Raw genomic sequence first — 21374 nt, 5'->3', positions numbered from 1 at the left:
GTGGGGTCCATGAAAAATTAAGCTACATTTCAATCTCATTTGGGGTTTCATTTTCATTTACATTTGCATTTGAATTTGCATTTGCATTTGAATTTGCATCTGCATTTGAGTTGATGAGAGAAAAGAAAGGAGATAGAAGCAAGCTGCAAGCGCTGCAAGTGGGACCCATAGCTTTGGCATTGAATAATTGACTTTGACCAAAGAGAAATAGAGAGAGAAAGAGAGAGGAAGAAAAGTCCCACTTTCCTCTCTTCTTCCTTTGTTTCCCTTATTAGCTGTTGCTGGTGGGCGTTGTTCTCCAAGACAATAAAAAGGCTTCCCCCTCCAATCTTGCTTCCTCATCTACAATTCTCAATCGAGGTCTTCTCGATTTTCTTCTCTCTACACACGCACTCTTCACTCTCTTTATCTGCAACAAAAACAACCTTATCACAGTATTACATACACACTTTCTCTAGGTATGTTTTTTTTCTCCTTCATGTTTTGACTATGTGATTGAAAAAAAAGGCTTTTTTTCCATTCCCTTTTGGGTGTTCTTGCTTGATCTTAACTTGTGTAGCTTGAAATGGATGAAAATGGTTCCTGGGTTTCATTATGGGTAGATCAAAGTTTCAAACTTTGGGTTTAGGTTTTCTTTTGGCCCCTTTTCTCTATACCTTTTTGGGTCACTTTGTTTAATCTTTTGGAGATTCAAATCGAAGAAAAAAGTTGGTGTATAATACCCCGTTGTGTCTTAGATATTTGATGTCTGATACATAAATTATACTTTCTAGGATCTGTTATTACTTATTAGTTTATATGGCATAAACCTTTTTATGTGATGTTATAGTGATGCAAAACCATGGTTGTTGTTAGATGTTGCCGGGATTGGGAAGTTTTTGTTTGTAAAGTTAGGGCTTATAGTCCGTTTTCTTTTCCTGAAATGATAATAGGGTTTGAATTTTGTGGCTTATTTAGTTTATGTTGTTAAATTATGCAGGATTTGGGGCATGTGCAGTGGTTCAAAAAGTAAGCTTTCTCCCTCGGACAAAGTCATGGAAGGTGAGCTTCAGAAGCAGAATCAGGATGGTGTCCATAACTTCTCAGCTTTGCTTGAGCTGTCTGCATCCGATGATTTCGAAGCTTTCAGAAGAGAAGTTGAAGAGAAGGGTTGTGATGTAAACGACGCAGGCTTTTGGTATGGGAGAAGAATCGGATCAAAGAAGATGGGTTTCGAGAAGAGGACCCCTCTCATGATTGCTTCACTGTTTGGAAGCACCAGGGTGCTGAAGTATATTATTGAGACAGGCATGGTTGATGTGAACAGGGCCTGTGGTTCTGATAGGGCAACGGCTCTCCACTGTGCTGTTGCTGGGGGCTCTGAATCCTCCCTCGAGATCGTCAAGCTCTTGCTCGATGCCCATGCTGATGCCGATTGCGTTGATGCTAGTGGTAATAAGCCTGTTAATCTGATTGCTCCTGCCTTCAATTCTTTGTCAAGTTCAAGGAGGAAGGCCATAGAGTTGTTTCTAAGAGGTGGGGAAAGAGATCAGCTTTTCAACCAGGAGATGGAGCAACAGATGCTCTCTTCTCTCTCGTTGAAAGAAGGATTGGAGAAAAAGGAAGGAGCTGATAAGAAGGAATATCCTGTTGATGTTTCGTTGCCAGACATAAACAATGGTGTCTATGGAACTGACGAGTTCAGGATGTACAGCTTCAAGGTGAAGCCATGCTCAAGGGCTTATTCCCATGATTGGACTGAGTGCCCATTTGTTCATCCAGGGGAGAACGCAAGGAGGAGAGACCCACGCAAGTACCCTTACAGCTGTGTTCCCTGCCCAGAATTCCGCAAAGGGTCCTGCCAGAAGGGAGATTCCTGCGAGTATGCACATGGTGTTTTTGAGTCCTGGCTTCACCCTGCTCAATACAGAACAAGGCTTTGCAAGGATGAGACTGGCTGCAGCAGAAAAGTCTGCTTCTTTGCTCACAAACCCGAGGAGTTGCGTCCTGTGTATGCTTCCACTGGCTCAGCTATGCCTTCGCCAAAATCTTACTCAGCTAGTGGACTTGACATGACGGCGATGAGTCCTCTTTCACTTAGTTCCTCGTCGTTGCCTATGCCAACCGTTTCAACACCACCCATGTCACCCTTGGCAGCTTCTTCATCTCCCAAGAGTGGAAGCTTGTGGGCAAACAAAATAAACCTTACTCCACCATCATTGCAGCTCCCTGGCAGTCGCTTGAAGACTGCTTTGAGTGCCAGGGATTTCGATATGGAGATGGAACTGCTTGGTCTAGACAGCCCTGCTCGTCAACAGCAGCAGCAGCAGCAACAACTAATTGAGGAGATTGCAAGGATCTCTTCTCCATCTTTCAGGAGCAGGATTGGTGATTTGAATCCTACTAACCTTGATGACCTATTAGCAGCTGCTGACCCTTCTCTCCTGTCTCAATTGCATGGAATCTCTGCTCAACCTTCAACTCCTACGCAATTGCAATCGTCGATGCGCCAAAACATGAACCATCTTCGGGCAAGTTATCCATCCAATGTCACTTCCTCACCGGTGAGGAAACCTTCTGCTTTTGGGTTTGATTCTTCAGCTGCTGTGGCAGCTGCAGTGATGAATTCAAGGTCTGCTGCCTTTGCAAAGCGAAGCCAAAGCTTCATTGATCGCAGTGCTGCAAACCACCACATTGGGCTGTCTTCGCCCTCCAACCCCAGCTGCAGGGTCTCCTCTGGCCTTTCAGATTGGAATTCCCCATCTGGGAAGCTTGATTGGGGTGTGAATGGAGATGAACTGAATAAGCTGAGGAAATCAGCTTCTTTTGGATTCAGAAACAATGGGGCAGCAACTGCCTCCCCTTTGGCACAGTCAGAACATGTTGAGCCAGATGTCTCATGGGTTCATTCATTGGTTCCTTCTGAAAGTTCTGAGATATTTGGTGCTGAGAAGAAGCAGCAGTTTGATCTCAGTAAAGAAAGGCTTCCACCATGGGTGGAGCAGTTGTATATAGAGCAGGAGCAGATGGTAGCATAAGGTGCTGCCATGGGAGCGCTCCTTGGTCTTTCTGACAAGAGTTTATTTATTTATTAATTATTTATTTATTTGAACTGTTATTACTATCCAACATTAGAGTATAGTTAGGGATAGAAGAAGAGATGTTGCAAAGAACAGAGTTCAGGTTAATCCAGAGAATTGAGCATAGTGTCGCCTTCTTGATCAAGATAGACATGGAGAAACGTTGGATGAAGGATGCTGAATTTTTTATTATTATATTATTTAATTGGCCCCCCTTTTCTTAGTGGGTTGTTGTATTTTATTTAGCACAAGTGGACAAGGTATTTGTCATTGATATTTGATAAAGCAGGTCATTTTTTAAATATATATTGTTTTAAATCGGCTGATAAATTCTTATAGTATTCTTTGGGCATCCTATTCTTATCTGTGTTGGCTTTCAATTTTCAACTGTTGTGGTTGTCTTTATCCGGAAATCTGATTCGTCCTAAAGCATAAATAAGTATTACTATTAAAGTATTAATTAATCTCAGGCAAAAGGAAATCATTTCTTAAAACTGCTTCTGTAGTTCGTGTGTGAATATCAACAGGAAATGGCGCCCGCTATGATAAATAATCATAGGCTGGAAACATGATTACTTCAAATACAACTCATTTCCATATGACCTTACCTATACTATTTTGAACGCTAAGGATTAGGATCATTCATTTTTTTATTATATTATTTTATTTCAGGAAGACAATCATGTTCTGTGTATCATTATCAAGAGTCCTAAGCAAAAACCGTGAGAGGTTGCAACAGAAAACGAAAATGGCTCTCTATCTTTCAAATTAAATTTTTAGGTTTATTTGTCAATTCGTGTAGTATATATGCTATTAAATTTGTTTTATTTACTTTTTAACGATTTAGCATTTGCTTTTTAGTACCGAATATCGATTTTTATGTTTTACAGTACTTCGCTTCGGTTTATTTTTTGTTTATACAAAAAAAATAGTAAGATTGAGGGCATTAAGAAATTATCCTTTCCACCAAATTAAGATATTATGTTCCCTCTGAAGTAATCATGTTCGAGTACCGTTAGAAATTTAAATGAAGACAACTCTAAATACTTAAATGTGGCTGACAAGCTCATTATTGCCTCTATAAATCAGAGTTTCATTTTTTATGTATTTAAGGTAAATCACTTTTTCTTCCACATCATCAATTTTATAATAATAAATTCTTTTTTAGCAAGCAATGAATAAATGCCGAAATTTATATGAAGCTAGAAAGGTGCCACCCTCGAAACAATTTTTCAGAAAATAATTCAAATAGTAAATTCAAAACCATAATATATTTTGCACTACTAGATATATAAAAGCTTGCATATTAGCATATACATAATTTTCTCTGGTCGTATTTTCATTTATCTGATAGTAAAATAGTTATACATTTAGTTTGAGAAAAATTACTGAAATATTCTCTTCACGTTTAGCGCCTTATTGAGTCTAATTATAATATACAAAAATAAAATATAAGCACACACAATAATCAAATTACTCTAACACATGTAAGAATAATAAATGTTTTTGTACAAGCGTAACTACTAACTAAGCAACAGACTAGAGAGTAAGAGCTACCTCGGAGAGAAGTGAGGCAGGTTGGCGGTTGGACACGCCCACGAGAAAAATGAATCATGTAACTTGGTTATAACTGCCACCATTTACGATTTTCCATTCTTCTAGCGAGTTCTTTGGCCATGGATGCAAAATCTTCTGCCCCATTTGCCAGCTCTTCAGTACGTTCGTTGAGCAGCTATAAAGAAAGTAGATACCGTTGGAAAGAAAAGTAATAAAACACAATTGGAAGAATTTCAGCCAGGTTCCAATCAATTATATGTAATAACTCCATTTTCTCATATTGGTAAATGGTCACATTTGCAATCAAACCTATTTTACAAACAAATCAAACATAAAACTTGGTTGTAGCAATTTAAATTTTGGCCTCTTCATTAGAAGTCGCAATCAGGAACCAAAAAGAATTTTATTGTCAAAACTTAAAAGAAGAAAAGGTATTATTTAGTAGGAATGTGTCATGCAGCTAGATAATGGGATTTCAACTATAATTAAGATGAATCCAAATTTACTTGAAAGAGATTTTTGTTGTAATTCATATAAACCTGTCCAGAGAAATATAATTCATGTAAAATAGAATAAAATAATAATGTACCGCAAGCTTTTCTTGCCGCTCTAGAAGTTTTTGCTTTGCAAGCGAAGCTGCTGCAGCGGCATCCTGAAACCATTCACCATGTCCAAGGGTCAGAACTTGTAACCTAAGAAGATGAATAAATTAGAGAATTTTCACAACTTACATTTGCCTCTGTCTTTCTATATTTGGCCTTAACTTCATCAGCTGTTCTAGCTCTTGGTTTTGAATCAGTGCCTACATCCTCAAACAGTTTCTCTCTGTCCGTTGCTTTTCCTTTATCTGCAACCCAACCGTTCAGTGTTTAAAAGATAAACATACCGGAATGAGGAAATAAAACAATAGAGGTGTACCTTTCTTGTCGATATCAGTTTTCTGTTTGTCAGCTGTTTTTCCTTTATCTGCAAGCCAAGCATTCAGTATTCAAAAGACAGACATAACACAATGAGGAAATACAAATGTTAAATATACCTCTTTTGTCATCATCGCTTTTCTGTATAGGTGAAAGGACTATGGGTTCATCAATGTGAATATCATCTGCAAGAGAAAGTAAAAAGTTTCATAAATAAAATATAGATGGTAGCAGAAGAAGAAATTAAGGACAGACCTAAGTCAAGCTCCAAATCATCAAGTGGATCAACTGTGCCTGATGAAGGCTTTAAGAACGGAGGATTTGAGAATAATTGTTCTAGATTCTCCAAAATATTAGGATGAGCTGGTTGATTTGCATTTGGATCTGCTTTTCCCGTGAAGTTCTTGACAAAATTAGCAAATACAGAAGTTGTTCCCTGTGGCAAGGAAAGTTGAATTAAAAATCCTGTAACTGTAATGAAAGAACCAAAAGCACAGAAAGCCTGAAAAATTTGGACCTGTCTTTCATTCTGGCTTGGAGATTGGCTCACAGTAACATCAACAGCAGCTTGGAGAACTTTATCATGAAGACAAGGAAAAGACTCCGGAATCCTAAAAGTTTATGTTTTAAAATTGAGTTTACACATTACTGAGTCTATAAATATGATTTTCTTTATAAATTTTATAGAGGCTAATCACATTCAGCAAGTTTACATGACCAAAGAAAGATACCAGAACTCATTTTGCCATGTCAACAGTGATATTGAAGCAATTTCATTCCCATTGACCTATATAAAAAGTTGAAAACAAGATAACCATTAGTCTGATTACAAAAGCAAAAGGCAACTGGAATTTGTTCAATTGTAAAAATACAAGACCTATTCATGCAATGCATGTTCTAGGATCTTTCAGATGAAATGCTTTCCGAAAGATCCATGCACATAGAAGGCAACTGTTTAGTGCTTTTAGTGAATTTTCAATTTTTCTCCTTTAAAGCAGAAATGTTGATGTCAATTGTGGATTATTCGGTGCAGTTAGAAAGATCACATTGTATTTCAAATGTTAATAATACATTATATATCACAGGTGATGCTTAAAAGAAAATAAGAAATAAAATAGGAGAAACAGAATAAACTTGTTTATTTGGCCTACTTGTTTCCAAATAAGTGCAGTTCCTGCATGATTCACTGTACAAAAGGCTGAGTGAATGGATATCGGTTAAGTAATACCAAATTCACTTTACTAAACAGACCAATCTAACAGGTTCCTGCAACAAATTCTAACAAAATAGCACTTTTCAGGAGGAATTACAAACCAGAATTATTTGTCCATTTGAAGAACATATTGTCTTTTCCATGTCAGTTGTCCAATTCCATCTTAGGACTGACATTAAAGAACTCTCTCCCAACACTTCCAAAGTTGGTATGGACCTGATGAAAGTGACATTACATCCATCAAAAGCTTGTCGTAAGTTGCTGGAAGAAAAATATCAACACCAACATTTGACAGGAATTACTATTATGGATTCAGAGCAAAAAATACGATTTCTCTTGAGCAATACATATAATTAATTCATTATGCATTTTTCAATTGGCAAAACTACAGGTTTAATATTGGAAGGAGGAGGAGCCAAAAATCCCAGTCATGAAGATAATATAGAATTAACGATATTTCATATATACATGGTTTATTTGAAAAATGAAAAGTAGTATTTCAAATTTTTAAGAGCCCATGTTAAATTTTCTTATTAGTTGTTAGCAAATGAAGTTCAATTTCTTTCTTTTGGGCACTTCAGCATTGGCTATTCTCATTAGAACCTGACTCAACTAGTGATCTAAATAGGTTACATGAAGACATGTATTACACGAAGCACTTCACCTTACTTCAATGCCTCCAGTTTGATACAGTACAACAAGAACACTGCTGAAAATAATTTTATCAAGCTGTGGAAAGAAATAAATTAAAATTTGAAAAAGAATAGACAGATGAATTACACCTCAATCACAGATTTTAAAGTGTGTAAGCTCAATTCAGTCTCATAACAAATTAAAATGAGAGAGTTGGATACTATCTCCCCGAAGTATGAAGTTTCTACGGTAGTAGCTGTTTCATCTACAACTTTTGCATCTTCGGACAGAACATTGTCCTGAATTCCCGAATCACTCTTCTGAGGTGATTTTAATGACTCTGTTTCAGTTGATACTTCAGAAAAACCATCTGAAATAACACATCACCATGTAAGAAATGTAATTATTTGGCAATTTTATATATGTACATGTTTCAAACCGAAATTACTTGCCTGTAACATACATTGAAACTGCATTCAATTTTGCATTTACACTCATGCTCCTACTGCAGACCATATTTCCATTTGAAGTATCTACTACAACAAGGTTTGCATCCCTTGTTATAATGAAGAGTAGCCCCTTTTCAGAACTATCAGAATTATCAGATACAGATTGCTGTGGAATGTTTACGCTACAAGAGTCTGAAAATTTTGCAGTCAGAGAAATAACTGCTGAAGGTGAGTCAGGTTCAGTTTTCATAAGAAACAAAACCGATGATGTATTGATATCAAGCATAGCAACCTGCAAAGTGGACTAGAACGTGTAAGTTGGAAACTCAATGCCCTCCAAATCCAAAAAGCTACTTGACAACTAAACTGACAATAAATACACCATTTCTTTCAACAAAGAAAGGAACTGCATGATCTCACCTGGCCATTTTCATATCCAACAGCAAGCTTCCCTCCATGGTTTGCGAACTGTAGGGTGCATACAACAGAAGTTTGAAGGGAAAACAGTACTGTGCAATGAGGTACATCTCCTTGATGCTTATTGTGAACTACTGTCTCAATAAATAGAAACAGGTTAAACTAGATATTAGAAACATCAATTCAATTTGTAGCGTAAACATAGACACAAAAAGAATCTTCCATTTTCATATCGCGTAAACCAAATGCACCACACTGCAGCAGGAAAGGGTACAACTTTAACGTACTCTCCTTTGTTTCCAAATGTTAAGATGTAATGTCATACCCAATAGCTTACACATTAGGGAGAAAAGATTTATCATATGGTATCGAAACCTCTATGAACTAGTGGTTAAAAGTTCAATACTTCTTGTTCTCATTATTCTAAACAAAGCAAATTGAATTTCAGTATATGATGGTAGGGCTTGTGCATTGTCCACACGTGAAACCCAACTAACTATTGCATAATGTTGTGTTATGATGTAAAGCCATTTATTTGCCTTTACCCAATAGACTGAGCTTTTGTGAGAGATGGTTTACAAAATGTTATTGGAGCTTTTATGACAAGAAGTCTGGAATTTAGTACGATCCTTGTTTACACCTTTTCTTCTATATAAAAAGTTTAAGCTCCAACACAAGGTAGGGTGTGTTTGTGCATTATTCATGATTCAAGCCTAATGAGATACTTGAAACAAATATGGATTTATTTTTAAGTCAAATAGAGAGCAAACCCAACCTTCAGTTCCCTTTTCAGTCACAAAATGAAAGGTTGTTTCACTTGAACTCTGTATTAGACCATATAGACGGACCTACACTCCGACAAGATAAAATTATCAGAGATAGAACACTTTATTTTATGGAGAGAGAGAATGACAAACAATTTCAACACTTGTAAAACTTACAATACCACTTTCATCACCAACAGCCAGGTGTAAAGTATCAGGGCAAAAATTCAATGCTGACACTGGTGCACTTGCACTGTCACTGTTAACATCATTTACCTATCAGTTGCAGGAATAATTTTCTGTTAAGTCTCAACAACCTATTAATATTATTGCATCCTGTATCAATAGAAATATATGCTAGTTAATTTTTGTAGTATGCTAATGGCTAACCTCACATTTTATGTTGTAAACTAATGACAAAGCCGGATATGTGGCATCCCATATCCGAACAGATCCATCTCGGTATCCTGCCATATATATTTGAATGATATGATCGTCTTCTTTGAAAAGCTGACCTGGAACACCACCGGTCAAAGGCCACTTTATGCCCATACTTGTCTGATTTTGTACTAAATGCTGCTTTGCAGCTACAAGAACCTACACAGATATCCCTTACAATTAGTACTGACAATAGAGCTGCTTTATCTTCAAATTAAGTTATCAACATTTGTAAGGAAAACATGACATCTATGTAACAGTTTACATAGGCATGACAACTATTGATAAAGAACGAATCTTTGGACCCACTGAATATGCATTTACCTGAGACAAGTCCCTAAATGTCTTCACATCGTGATCTATCACAGCAAGCGTTGCAGTTGTCATGTAGGGTTCAAGAGTGGGTATGACCATCGGATATTGCAGTGTAGGAGAAGAAGTCTTCTTTTCTTGCTTAGACATTAAAGACGACAAACAATTGTTGTCATAAAGATCCAGCTGTCCAGAATTTGTCAACACAAATATCATATTACCAGTTCCCGCTGCATGGTAATCACTAGATAACAAAACCATATCAGCAAAGGAACCATTAAGTGCAATATTAATGCGACCAGTGCACTTAATACTTTTTAAACCAGATGACCAATCAAGGCCCAAAACCTGTAAGTAAGAGAAAAGGGCGTGTCATATTGATTTATCATCTATATAAGTTGAATTTATGAAAGCTTAACAAGCCACTGACAGTGCTAAACATGACAACAGTTAATTTTTTAATCTGATATGGCAAAAGTAAAAACTGATTGTGGCAATAAGCAGTTCCAACAAAGTAGTTAATTTTCAGTAGAAAACAATTAACTAGCAATGCAGAGGCTGAACAATGTCTGTTCCCCGAGTTCTTAACTGTCGCCTGTTTTCTTCCTTGCAAATCTACCACATTAGGATGACAGGAAGTATATTTATTGTGTATAACAAAAGCAATCCACCAATAGATTGAAAAGGCACAAACCAAAATAATAAAGTTGTAGTACTCATCTAGTTACTTTTGTTGTCTTTATTTCTTTCCTAGTGTGGTTCATTTGTTCTATAATTGGACAACAATTCCTTGAGTGCAACGCCTGAATTAGCTCTCTCTACAGAAAGTAACTAATGAATATGTGATCTCTTGAGTATTTTTTGCCCGCATCCCTACTTAGGTTTTTGTATCATGAAACTCCTGAATAGGAACCTTTCTTCAAGAAGGGGCTAACTCATGAAAAATGTTTGCAATAGCATCTCCACACTTAGCCCACACAAGACAGGGTTTTTTCCTCCAACTGGTTTTTTGTTAAGACTAAACTGTCTAAAACACTAATCAGATAGTTTGTTATGACAGGAAATTGTGGTAATCATGGCTCTGTTTTATCATGTTCTATATACAGACACCACAAACACACCCAAAGCTATGATTTTCTTCTTTTTCTTTTACCTCTAATAGTAACTATTAAAACATCATTGCCAAAAATAACTACTATGAGTATGAATCTTACTGTCAGAACTTCTTCAGACCCAATTTCATCACCACCATACACAAAAAGTTGGCTTCCATTATTACCAAAAGATTTATTGGCACACCAATGTAGAAAAATAATAGGAAGTCTTCTAGCTGCCGATGATAATTGAAGCTTGACAACATTATTAGACAACTTTTGGGATTGATGATTTGAAGAAGAGTCAGCATTTGACAAATCCCAAAACATTATATCACCATCTACATAACCAACAACAACAACAGATCCATCATTAGATGCCCATGAAACACAGCTTATCTCTTTATCCTCTTCTTCATTATCTAATTTATTGTCAGAGGAATCATCCTTAGGGTCATTTGAATAACTAGTCACCCTTTCTATCTTCAGCTCAGAGTCCTTTTGTCCTCTGATTTGAACAATTTTATCTTCAGAAGAATCCCAGAGTACTATCAAGCCATTCTCATATGCCATCAATAGTCTGCAAGATGATGGTTTTATTGAATCAATAAACAAACATACCTTACGCAAAAAGTTAAGTTCTATTGTTACAAACACATATTCTACATACACAACTTTTCATATTGGTTTTTTCTGTATTGTAATTTGTAACTGTAAATAATTAGCATAATTAACCCTTAATAGAGCCAAAATGGATACTGGATAACTGGATGGTTCAATTTACACAATAAGTATATCATCTTAGATTTTAGGCATTCAAGTTATCTAAATGCATCAAGGACAAAATTTTAAGGTCGTAAGTCTGAATAAGATCCATAGCAATTTGACCTTTATGTTGATTGATTCAACTTATATTTTTTATATAAAAATTTTGCTTAACCATCCCTAACCAATTTACTCTGCAGACTGGAAGGACAGGGTAAATTAAGCTAGCACTTCATCCTAACCCACAAAACCCTCAAGTTAGACAGGCAGATTGGCAGACTGCAACTATTTTATTTGGCTCTTCTCCTTTCCTTTGAATGAGTGCAAACATTATTAAGAGAGTAAAAGCTTTATATTCTTCTTGCTTTCTATGTTCACTGGGTCTCTACCTTTATCTTGAATTATGTGAACACTGAATTCAGTGTCCATGTTGTAAACATCAAAAAGATATACCAAGCAGTTTGACTCACTTTAAATTGAAGAATTCTCATTTATAATTCATTTCCAAACAACAAAACGGTCAAGAAAACTTAGTTGTCCCCTGAAAACATGAATTAAATATACTGCATTCAAATTTTATAGAAGAAATTTCGTGATAATTCAATTTTGTTTCGTCACTTCCGTGGTTAAAGCCTATTTGCAAATTATTTAAACTCTAAAATCACCACGACTCAAAGTCAGAATAAACCTGAAAAAATGAGAACACAATAGAAAGATCACTAGCACAGCCTTCGAAAGCAAGATTACCTAATATTCATGTCATGCAAATTCCAATAAGATACAAGGAAATCAATTAGAGAAACTCTTAAAATAATTTCTAGTGTTACCTGTTTCCATTGGAATAAGGCGGATGAAGAACCCTGATCACTGAAATTTGATCAAGTGATATTCCAACTGCATCTGCAAAGGTGAGTATCATTTGAAATATGTTAGATGTTAGAGAAATGAACAATAACTCATGGAACATTTTTTTTTAACGTTTTGTGCTCTAATATAATGTAAGCATTACTACCTAACACCCTTCACAAGTCATTCTATTCCCCTCCAAAATGAAGTACAAATATTCTAGTAGCTTCTTTTTCTTTTTCTTCTCTCTTTTTCTTTTTTCTTTTCATGAGCCACCTTCCCTATACTGACTTCATTGTAGAAAACTTACCAGATATAACATTTGTAGGAACATAATAAGGCAATATATCAATTTTTCTGCCTTCAGCGTCAAACTTCAACACGTATACCATCCCATGCTCACTCCCAATATACCTAAATATCATAAGCAGTGGGGAATAACTAATAAACCCATGTGCATTATTTATCAGAAAGTGTTATATGCAAATGCTGATTCCAAATCACATGAACAAGTATTTACATGTAACTGGTGCCATAAATAACAGAGAAAGCAGTTATAGTGGACTCCCACTGCAAAGCAGAAGCAATTTGCCTGCTTTCCAAATCCCAAATCTGCCATTATCAGAAACGTAATGGGAAAATTAGTAAATAAAACAGCGGTAAGGGGGAAGAATAAGAGGGAAACAAGAAATCGACAAGAAATAAAGTATAAAGAAAGCTCAGATGAAAAATCAAAAAGCAGTCAAAAGCAGACATGGAAAATGCCTGATCATAGACAGTTTTTAAGAACTTTAGTAGCCTTAGAAGGTACCTGAATCTCATTACGACTTGAGACACTAGCAAGAAAACCTTGATTATCCAAGAACTGAGAGAGATCAAGAAATATTAGATACCATAATATTCATGAAAGCCTCAATAAATATTTCAGTTTGTAGCTTCTATAGTTCAATCATGGGCACCTCCAAACATACATAGAGCACAGTTCTGTACACACATCATGTGATACTCGTGATCACATGACTCTAGACACAGATACGGACATGGACACGGACACTCAAAATTAGAAACAAGACACATTATCCCGGTCATAATATAATATACAAGAGATTGAATGTTTTTGATAAAATAAATAAACAGAATAGAATAGTCTCTAAAATTGAAAATCGACCGAAAATTATGAACCTCTAAATTCTTGAAGGCTGTATGCTTAGACGAGTAAAGAATTCCTTCAATATTGTCTCCTCCAAACACCTTTATCCTGCCATCACTGCAAGGGTGAAGAAAATTCCTCAGTGAACTAATAAAGCCACTAAATCTCTCCATGGGAAACTTGTTAAGTCCACAACATGCTAGTGTAATATTGCTATTCCAATACATATGCTACTCCTCAATCATCAAACAGAAAGAATAACGAAATTGCGTATGTATTCCTTTTAAACAAAATTGAAGGAAAAAGTATTCAACGTATCCCTAGGTAGTATATAACAAACCTGCCTAACCAATGAAAAATTAACCACATGCTCTATAGCTAGTTACAAAAGCATGCATACTATATATGATCTTCCTTAAAATTAATGTCATCTGATTCACGCATTAGTCAATGCTATTATGTTACTACTTTGGTAAATAACTCACAGTGTTCCCACAGCCAACAGACGCTGGACGCGATCAAATGCAAGGATAGACGCCGTAGATGGAACTCCGAAGTGAAGAACAACTCGCGGATCGAAATCCGCTGATTTAGAAATTCCTTTCCCCGCTTCCTGCTGCAGAAAGAACAGAAACACGGCATCGATTTCAGAAAAAAATCGCATAATCACATCAATGCATAGCTCAACAAAGAAACTTCGCACATTCAAAATGCACAATCGATGAAAACAAGTAATCGAAGAATTCGCCAGGGAAAAAAATAGAAAAAAAAGCATTGATCCATGGCGGAAACGGAGGCACGCACTACCTGCGCATGAGGAGGAGATTGCTGTGGTGGAGGTTTCTGAAAGAATCTAGAAAACATTGCTGTTGGTGTTGATGATGACGATGAATGAATAGAAATGACCTCTCGCTTCTTTCTGTGCTGAAGATTTTGTGTATTCGGGTTTTTTCGGTTTCTGCGCGGGTTTCAGGTACCGTGTTAGTCACCAGTATGGTGCGTCGTGCAGGGGCGCTTGTTCGTATGATGTGATAAAAAAGATGGACGGTGATGCGGGGCTGCAGGGAACACTTCGACTGTTCGACCGTACGATTTGAAGCTGCAAGGGAGCTATGAAGATCTGGTCGGAAAAGCAAAAAACTGAAAAAGGAATATGTAGGGCCCGTGGAAGTTATTCATTGCCATTGCTCTACTCCATCGACTTCTTCTCTTTCAAAATTACAAACATATTAACATATTTTTCCATAAAGAATAATTATAATTGACCAGTAGTTATTGATTTACCGATAAGCAGCTGATTCTAAACTAAATTCTCTCTTTTTCCCTGAAAATTTTACTAGTCTTACTTGTTCGGTTGATAGAGTTAACAAGCATACATGATAAAAGATCTATTAAAATCATAATCAACTTATATGTATGCTACACTTTAGGTATAGAAATGCTATAATACCATTAAAATATATTGTTTTTTATCATTATTTTTAATTATTTAATAATAAAATTTTATATCCAAATCAATTAACCAACTAAGTCCAACCAAGTTATTATAAGCCTGTAATCTAATTCAACTCCATACGCCATTACTTTTAATAACTTTTTTACTTAACGCACAATTATATATATCTGCCTTTTTTATACGTATTTCGTTTTTTTTTTAATTTTCTCAACATTTTTTGCGTTCTCTTCCTTTTCTGTATTCTCTACGTTCTCTTCCTTCTATATATTCTTTTCGTTCTCAACGCCTCCCACAATCAGGAGCTTCTGGAAACTGTTCGTCTCTAGTCAAACTCCCAAAGAACAAACATCACCTTAGGTCCTTAGAAATGTGACGACGTTGTAACAACTAAGCATGCTACGTTTGGGGGGCTATTATTCCGGGCCTGGGCTCCAGACCAGGTGGCCCAATAATGGGCGAACCCTAGACCCGGCTTATTGGAGATTTGCACGATGATATGGCCCATTCCTTTAATTTCGTCCATGTCACTTTCAGCACTTAATGTCACGGATACGTATTGTATCTTTCCATTTCAAGAAGTGTTGGAATTCTATAAAAGGGAAAACCACGATTCTCGCAAAGTATGCAACCTAATTCTAACTTTCGATTTCATAGATACTTTATTAATTTTGATATCGAAGTGTCATTGCAGGTCCCTCTCATCGATTCTCACTCAGTGTCTTGAAGGAGAATTAGTCAAGAAACATCTAATACTTGGTCTGACCTAAACAAAAATAATAAAAGAGAATCAAAAGATGAAAATGGAGCTTTAAAACTAGTAATCCCAACTCGAATAATTTAGTGATTAGGATTTTGAAGCAAAACCAAAGCCAAGTGCAATTCAATTAGTGACTTGGTCATTGAGTTAAACCTTAAAATGACAACTAAATTTTTGCTGTAATTTTAAATTAATCTTTAGATTTTTAATTAACTCAATTTGAATCTTGAATTTTCACTTTATGTAATGTGAATAATTAATATCATATAGTAGAATATAGTTCGATTACGTATAATAAGATGATGATGTGTTGATTAGTGATATATAAAATATTAGCGGAGATGCTAATATTATATATCATAACATAATTTATATACATATCACTTCTATGTCATCAAGGGTGGAAACAAACCAAATCTACAATATAGTTAACTTTTTAAATATGACATATAATTTGTTGTAGACTAATTTTTTAAATACTAAATTTGACGTGCTATAAAGTGTGATGTAGTCTTATATTTATTAAAAGGCTTGATAAATTTTTTTTAAATTATTTAAAAAATATTTTTCAATGAAGAATTACTTATAAGTAATATACTAAATTAAATATTTAAAATAATATTTAAATTTTTAAAACATTTAAAAAATATAAAAATATTTAATTATGATCAAGTCTAACAAATTTTAAAAAGGTATTTATATAGTTATTTATATCTTAACCAGGTTCAAGTAGATCTAGCAAGCTAATTAGATTAATTTGTGAGTTTTGGCGTTAATAAATTTAGACTTTTAAAAAAGTTCAGACATGGGCCTATTTTGCCATCAATAGATTTAGCCTTTTAAACATTTTGTAAACTAAATTTCTAACCAAGTTATCACGCACTTTTTCTCTTTGGTACGTACATAGGCGCTACTATTTCTTTTTTTTTTTGTTATTTCTTCTTTTTCCTATTTATTTGTTATCTTCTTATTTTGCGTGTTTCTTTTTTCAATGTTGTTGTCATTACTGCTACCATCCGTGTCTTGTTGTTATTTAATTTCTTCTCCTCCTTCCTTTTCATCTTCATCCTCCTTTATTATCATTATCGTCCACTTCATCTTCATCTTATTCTTCTCTATGCATCTTGAGAAAACTAGACCACATAAATTTTGATGCAAAACACAAAAAAAAAATTGGTGTATAATACAAAAAAATTTGTCTTCAACACATAAAATTTTTAAGGATTGCATACTCGAAGCATTGACACCCAATAAAAAAAACATGCACAATACATCAATTTTGGTCCACAGTGTAATAACCCAACTTCTAGCCTGTCATGACAAATGCTAGCAGCTAGCCGCTACTATTTAGCTTATTTTAGATACTTTAGACCATATATTCAGTGTATACATATGAGCCTGTAGTGCTAGTCGAGAATCATGTATCTAGTCCCGCAAATTGGAATAATTATAAATTAAGCAGGTAATACAGGAAACAGAAAAAGCATAGCATAGCATACTCATATCATACATGAAATGCCCGCAGGCTTAATTCATCACAAAATCCAAGTATATACTTGATTACATACTTCATCTTTAATGCTTACGGACCTTGGCTCACAAGAGCCACTCTAGACCGGGACCCGATCTACATTATTAAATAAATAAAAAGAGCTAACCTTCTAAAAAGACTATTCAAGAGCGAGGGTAAGGACCACTATTATTAAGACTACTACCATTACTACTACTATTGCTGCTGCTGATACTGGATCTCCAGAAGCTGCTGTCACAATATGCTGAAACGAGGGAATCACTCTGATGCGACGGTGATGTTGCTGCTGCTCGCATCCTCTAAGGAGTCCTCTTTCCTGGTCTCAAAAGAGCTAAAGTACAGATCCACCATCATCTGGTCAATCCACGCTTATGAGCTAAACTCAGTTGAAGGTGCAGAACCAGAGCTTTCAAGAACCCCTGGCCCGTCGAATCCTGGCTCGGCTACAGGTGATGGTGGTGGAACATCAGACATAGGTACGTCAGGAACTACTTGATCCTCTTCAGGGTTGAACTATGGTGGATACACCGGTATTGGCTCTGCCATGTTCAGAGGGTGATGAGCGGATAATTTATACGCTTTTTGGCATTGTTTTTAGGTAGTTTTTAGTAAGTTCAAGCTACTTTTAGGGATGTTTTCATTAGTTTTTATGTTAAATTCACATTTCTGGACTTTACTATGAGTTTGTGTGTTTTTCTGTGATTTCAGATAATTTCTGGCTGAAATTGAGGGACTTGAGCAAAACTCTGAAAAAGGTTGACAAAAGGACTGCTGATGCTGTTGGAATCTGACCTTCCTGCACTCAAAATAGATTTTCTGGAGCTACAGAACTCCAAATGGCGCGCTTTCAACGGCTATGCATCAATTACTTCCTCCTGTAAACCCTAGTAACTAGTTTAGTATAAATAGAACTTTTTATTATTGTTTTAAGAATCTTTGATCAGTTTATGCGATCTTAGACATTGGGGGCTGGCCATTCAGCCATGCTTGGTCCTTTCACTTATGTATTTTTAACGGTGGAGTTTCTACACACCATAGATTAAGGGTGTGGAGCTCTGCTGTACCTCAAGTTTCAATACAATTACCATTACTTTCTATTCAATTCTCCTTATTCTTATTCCAAGATATACGTTGCACTTCAACTTGATGAATGTGATGATCCGTGACACTCATCATCATTCTCACCTATGAACGCGCGTGACTGACAACCACTTCCGTTCTACCTTAGGCCGGGCGCATATCTCTTAGATTCCCCAACAGAATCTTCGTGGTATAAGGTAGATAGATGGCGGTATTCATGGGAATCCGGAAAGTCTAACCTTGTCTGTGGTATTCTGAGTAGGATTTCGGAATTGAATGACTATGACGAGCTTCAAACTCCTGAAGGCTGGGCGTTAGTGACAGACGCAAAAGAATCAAGGGATTCTATTCCAACCTGATTGAGAACCGACAGATGATTAGTCGTGCTGTGACAAAGCATTTGGACCATTTTCACTGAGAGGATGGGATGTAGCCATCGACAAGGGTGATGCCTCCAGACGATTAGCCATGCAGTGACAGCGCATAGGACCATTTTCCCAACATTTTTCACTGAGAGGATGGGATGTAGCCATTGACAATGGTGATGCCCTACATACAGCTTGCCATGGAAAGGAGTAAGAAGGATTGGATGAATGTAATAAGAAAGTAGAGATTCAAGAGGAGCACAGCATATCCATACGCCTATCTGAAATTTCCACTATTGATTTACATAAGTATTTCTATCTTATTTTATTTTCTGTTTATTATTTATTTTCAAACTTATCATAAACCATTTGATATGCCTAACTGAGATTTACAAGGTGACCATAGCTTGCTTCATACCAACAATCTCTGTGGGATCGACCCTTACTCACGTAAGGTATTACTTGGATGACCCAGTACACTTGCTGGTTAAGTTGAACGAAGTTATGATCACACCAGGGATTATTAAGATCCCAATTTATCATACCATGATCTCTTTGGGATATTTTTTATTTCATACAAGTACAAAGAGACCAACTTTGAGGATCACAATTTTGTCCACCAAGTTTTTGGTGCCGTTGCCGGGGAATCAATTTCGAACAACAATTCAAACAATTATTTCCAACCCACAATGGTGCCAAGTTTTTAATCCGGCAACAACATCAAGTTTTTGGCGCCGTTGCCGGGGATTGTTCGAGTATGGACACTTGACGGTTCATCTTGTTGCTCAGATTAGGTAATTTTCTTTTCAAAAATCTTTTTCAAAATTTTTCTTTTCTTTTTCGTTTTTCCAAACTTTATTTTCGAAAAATATAATAAAAATCCAAAACAATTAATAAAATCATAAAAATAAAAAATATTTTGCGTTTCTTGTTTGAGTATTGAGTCAATTTTTAAGTTTGGTGTCAATTGCATGTTTTAAAAATTTTACTTGCATTTTTCGAAAAATTTCATGCATTCATAGTGTTCTTCATGATCTTCAAGTTGTTCTTGATAAGTCTTCTTGTTTGATCTTGATGTTTTCTTGTTTTGTGTTGTTTGTGATTTTTTATATGCATTTTTTTGTTTGTTAGAGTCCATGCATTAAAGATTTCTAAGTTTGGTGTCTTACATGTTTTCTTTGCATCAAAAAATTTTTCAAAAATATGTTCTTGATGTTCATCATGATCTTTAAAGTGTTCTTGGTGTTCATCTTGACATTCATAGTGTTCTTGCATGCATTAAGTGTTTTGATCCAAAATTTTCATGTTTTGGGGTCATGTTTGTGTTTTTCTCTCTCATAATTAAAAATTCAAAAATCAAAAAAATATCTTTTCTTTTTTTCTCTCAAAATTTCGAAAATTTGAAGTTGACTTAGTCAAAAAATTTTCAAAATTAGTTGTTTCTTACAAGTCAAATCAAATTTTCAAATTTTAAAAATCTTATCTTTTCAAAATCTTTTTCAAAAATCATATCTTTTCCAATTTTTTCTCTTTTTCGAAAAATTCAAAAATCTTTTTCAAAATATTTTCAAAATCTTTTTCTTATCTTTATATCAAATTTTCGAAAATTAGCTAACAATTAATGTGATTGATTTAAAAATTTGAAGTTTGTTACTTTCTTGTTAAGAAAGGTTCAATCTTTAAATTCTAGAATCATATCTTGTAGTTACTTGTTAGTTAAGTAATTAATTTTAATTTTAAAAATTAAATCTTTTTCAAACATATCTTTTTATCACATCTTTTTATCTTTTATCATATCTTTTTCAAAAATTTTATCTTTTTCAAAATTTGATTTCAAAATATCTTATCTAACTTCTTATCTTCTAATCTTTTCAAATTTGATTTTAATATCTTTCTCAACTAACTCTTTGACTTTGTGTTTGTTTCTTATCTTTTTTAAAACCACCTAACTACTTTTCCCTCTCTAATTTTCTAAAATATCTCATCTCTTTTTCAAAAATTCTTTTTTTGTTTTAAATTTTAATTTTAATCTTATCTTATCTCTAATTTTCGAAAATTACTACCCCCTTTTTAAAATTATTTTCGAATTTTCTATCTCTTCTCTCTTATTCTATTTAATTATTTATTTACTAACACTTCTCTTCACCTCTCTTCATCTAAAAAGAAGCTAAATTACAACAATCCAGAAGTAACCTTTCAGAAATTTTCGAACAAGAGAAGGAGATGGCAGCCGAACCCAATAATGATAATGCAAGGAGGATGCTTGGTGACTTTACCAAGCCCACGTCCAAATTTGATGGAAGAAGCATCTCCATTCCTGCCATTGGAGCCAATAATTTTGAGCTTAAGCCTCAACTAGTTGCTTTAATGCAACAGAACTGCAAGTTTTATGAACTTCCATCTGAAGATCCTTATCAGTTTTTAACTGAGTTCTTGCAGATTTGTGAGACTGTTAAGACGAATGGAGTAGATCCTGAAGTCTATAGGCTCATGCTTTTCCCTTTTGCTGTAAAAGACAGAGCTAGAATATGGTTGGATTCACAACCTAAGGATAGCCTGGACTCCTGGGAG

The 21374-nt window shown here is 35.3% G+C and overlaps 2 protein-coding genes across 2 annotated transcripts; one reads left to right on the top strand and one right to left on the bottom strand.

Annotated features, from left to right (window-relative positions):
- The first annotated feature begins 289 nt into the window (after positions 1 to 289).
- On the top strand, positions 290 to 3389 carry LOC107457628 (zinc finger CCCH domain-containing protein 29). The gene is made up of 2 exons (XM_016075800.3): positions 290 to 458; positions 980 to 3389. Exon 2 carries the CDS (start codon positions 990 to 992, stop codon positions 3015 to 3017), a length of 2028 nt encoding a protein of 675 aa, XP_015931286.1. The 5' UTR covers positions 290 to 458; positions 980 to 989; the 3' UTR covers positions 3018 to 3389.
- Positions 3390 to 4524: 1135 nt separating this feature from the next.
- On the bottom strand, positions 4525 to 14814 carry LOC107457607 (uncharacterized). Its single transcript, XM_016075780.3, has 25 exons — positions 14422 to 14814; positions 14100 to 14230; positions 13647 to 13731; positions 13276 to 13329; positions 12985 to 13076; positions 12775 to 12878; positions 12446 to 12518; positions 10974 to 11433; positions 9772 to 10107; positions 9400 to 9606; positions 9187 to 9285; positions 9021 to 9093; positions 8249 to 8376; positions 7832 to 8120; positions 7529 to 7749; positions 7411 to 7475; positions 6848 to 6962; positions 6265 to 6320; positions 6051 to 6144; positions 5789 to 5969; positions 5653 to 5718; positions 5535 to 5582; positions 5348 to 5463; positions 5206 to 5268; positions 4525 to 4791 (listed from the first exon to the last, which is right to left on the bottom strand). Exons 1-25 carry the CDS (start codon positions 14476 to 14478, stop codon positions 4684 to 4686), a joined length of 3321 nt encoding a protein of 1106 aa, XP_015931266.1. The 5' UTR covers positions 14479 to 14814; the 3' UTR covers positions 4525 to 4683.
- Positions 14815 to 21374: the final 6560 nt, after the last annotated feature.

Source organism: Arachis duranensis, chromosome 7 (assembly GCF_000817695.3).
Source record: "Arachis duranensis cultivar V14167 chromosome 7, aradu.V14167.gnm2.J7QH, whole genome shotgun sequence".
Taxonomy (NCBI): domain Eukaryota; kingdom Viridiplantae; phylum Streptophyta; class Magnoliopsida; order Fabales; family Fabaceae; genus Arachis; species Arachis duranensis.
Note: the sequence above shows the minus strand (reverse complement) of the source record. Positions and strands in the feature narration are given on the sequence as shown.

Bases quoted from the DNA above. Each gene is read 5' to 3' on its own strand.
- LOC107457607 (XM_016075780.3), bottom strand. From the start codon at position 14,478: ATGTTTTCTAGATTCTTTCAGAAACCTCCACCACAGCAATCTCCTCCT. The intron at 13,077-13,275 runs GTACCTTCTAAG...TGATAATGGCAG, and splicing joins CAAGTCGTAATGAGATTCAG to ATTTGGGATTTGGAAAGCAG. The intron at 12,519-12,774 runs GTAAGTTTTCTA...TCACCTTTGCAG, and splicing joins TCCTACAAATGTTATATCTG to ATGCAGTTGGAATATCACTT.
- LOC107457628 (XM_016075800.3), top strand. From the start codon at position 990: ATGTGCAGTGGTTCAAAAAGTAAGCTTTCTCCCTCGGACAAAGTCATG.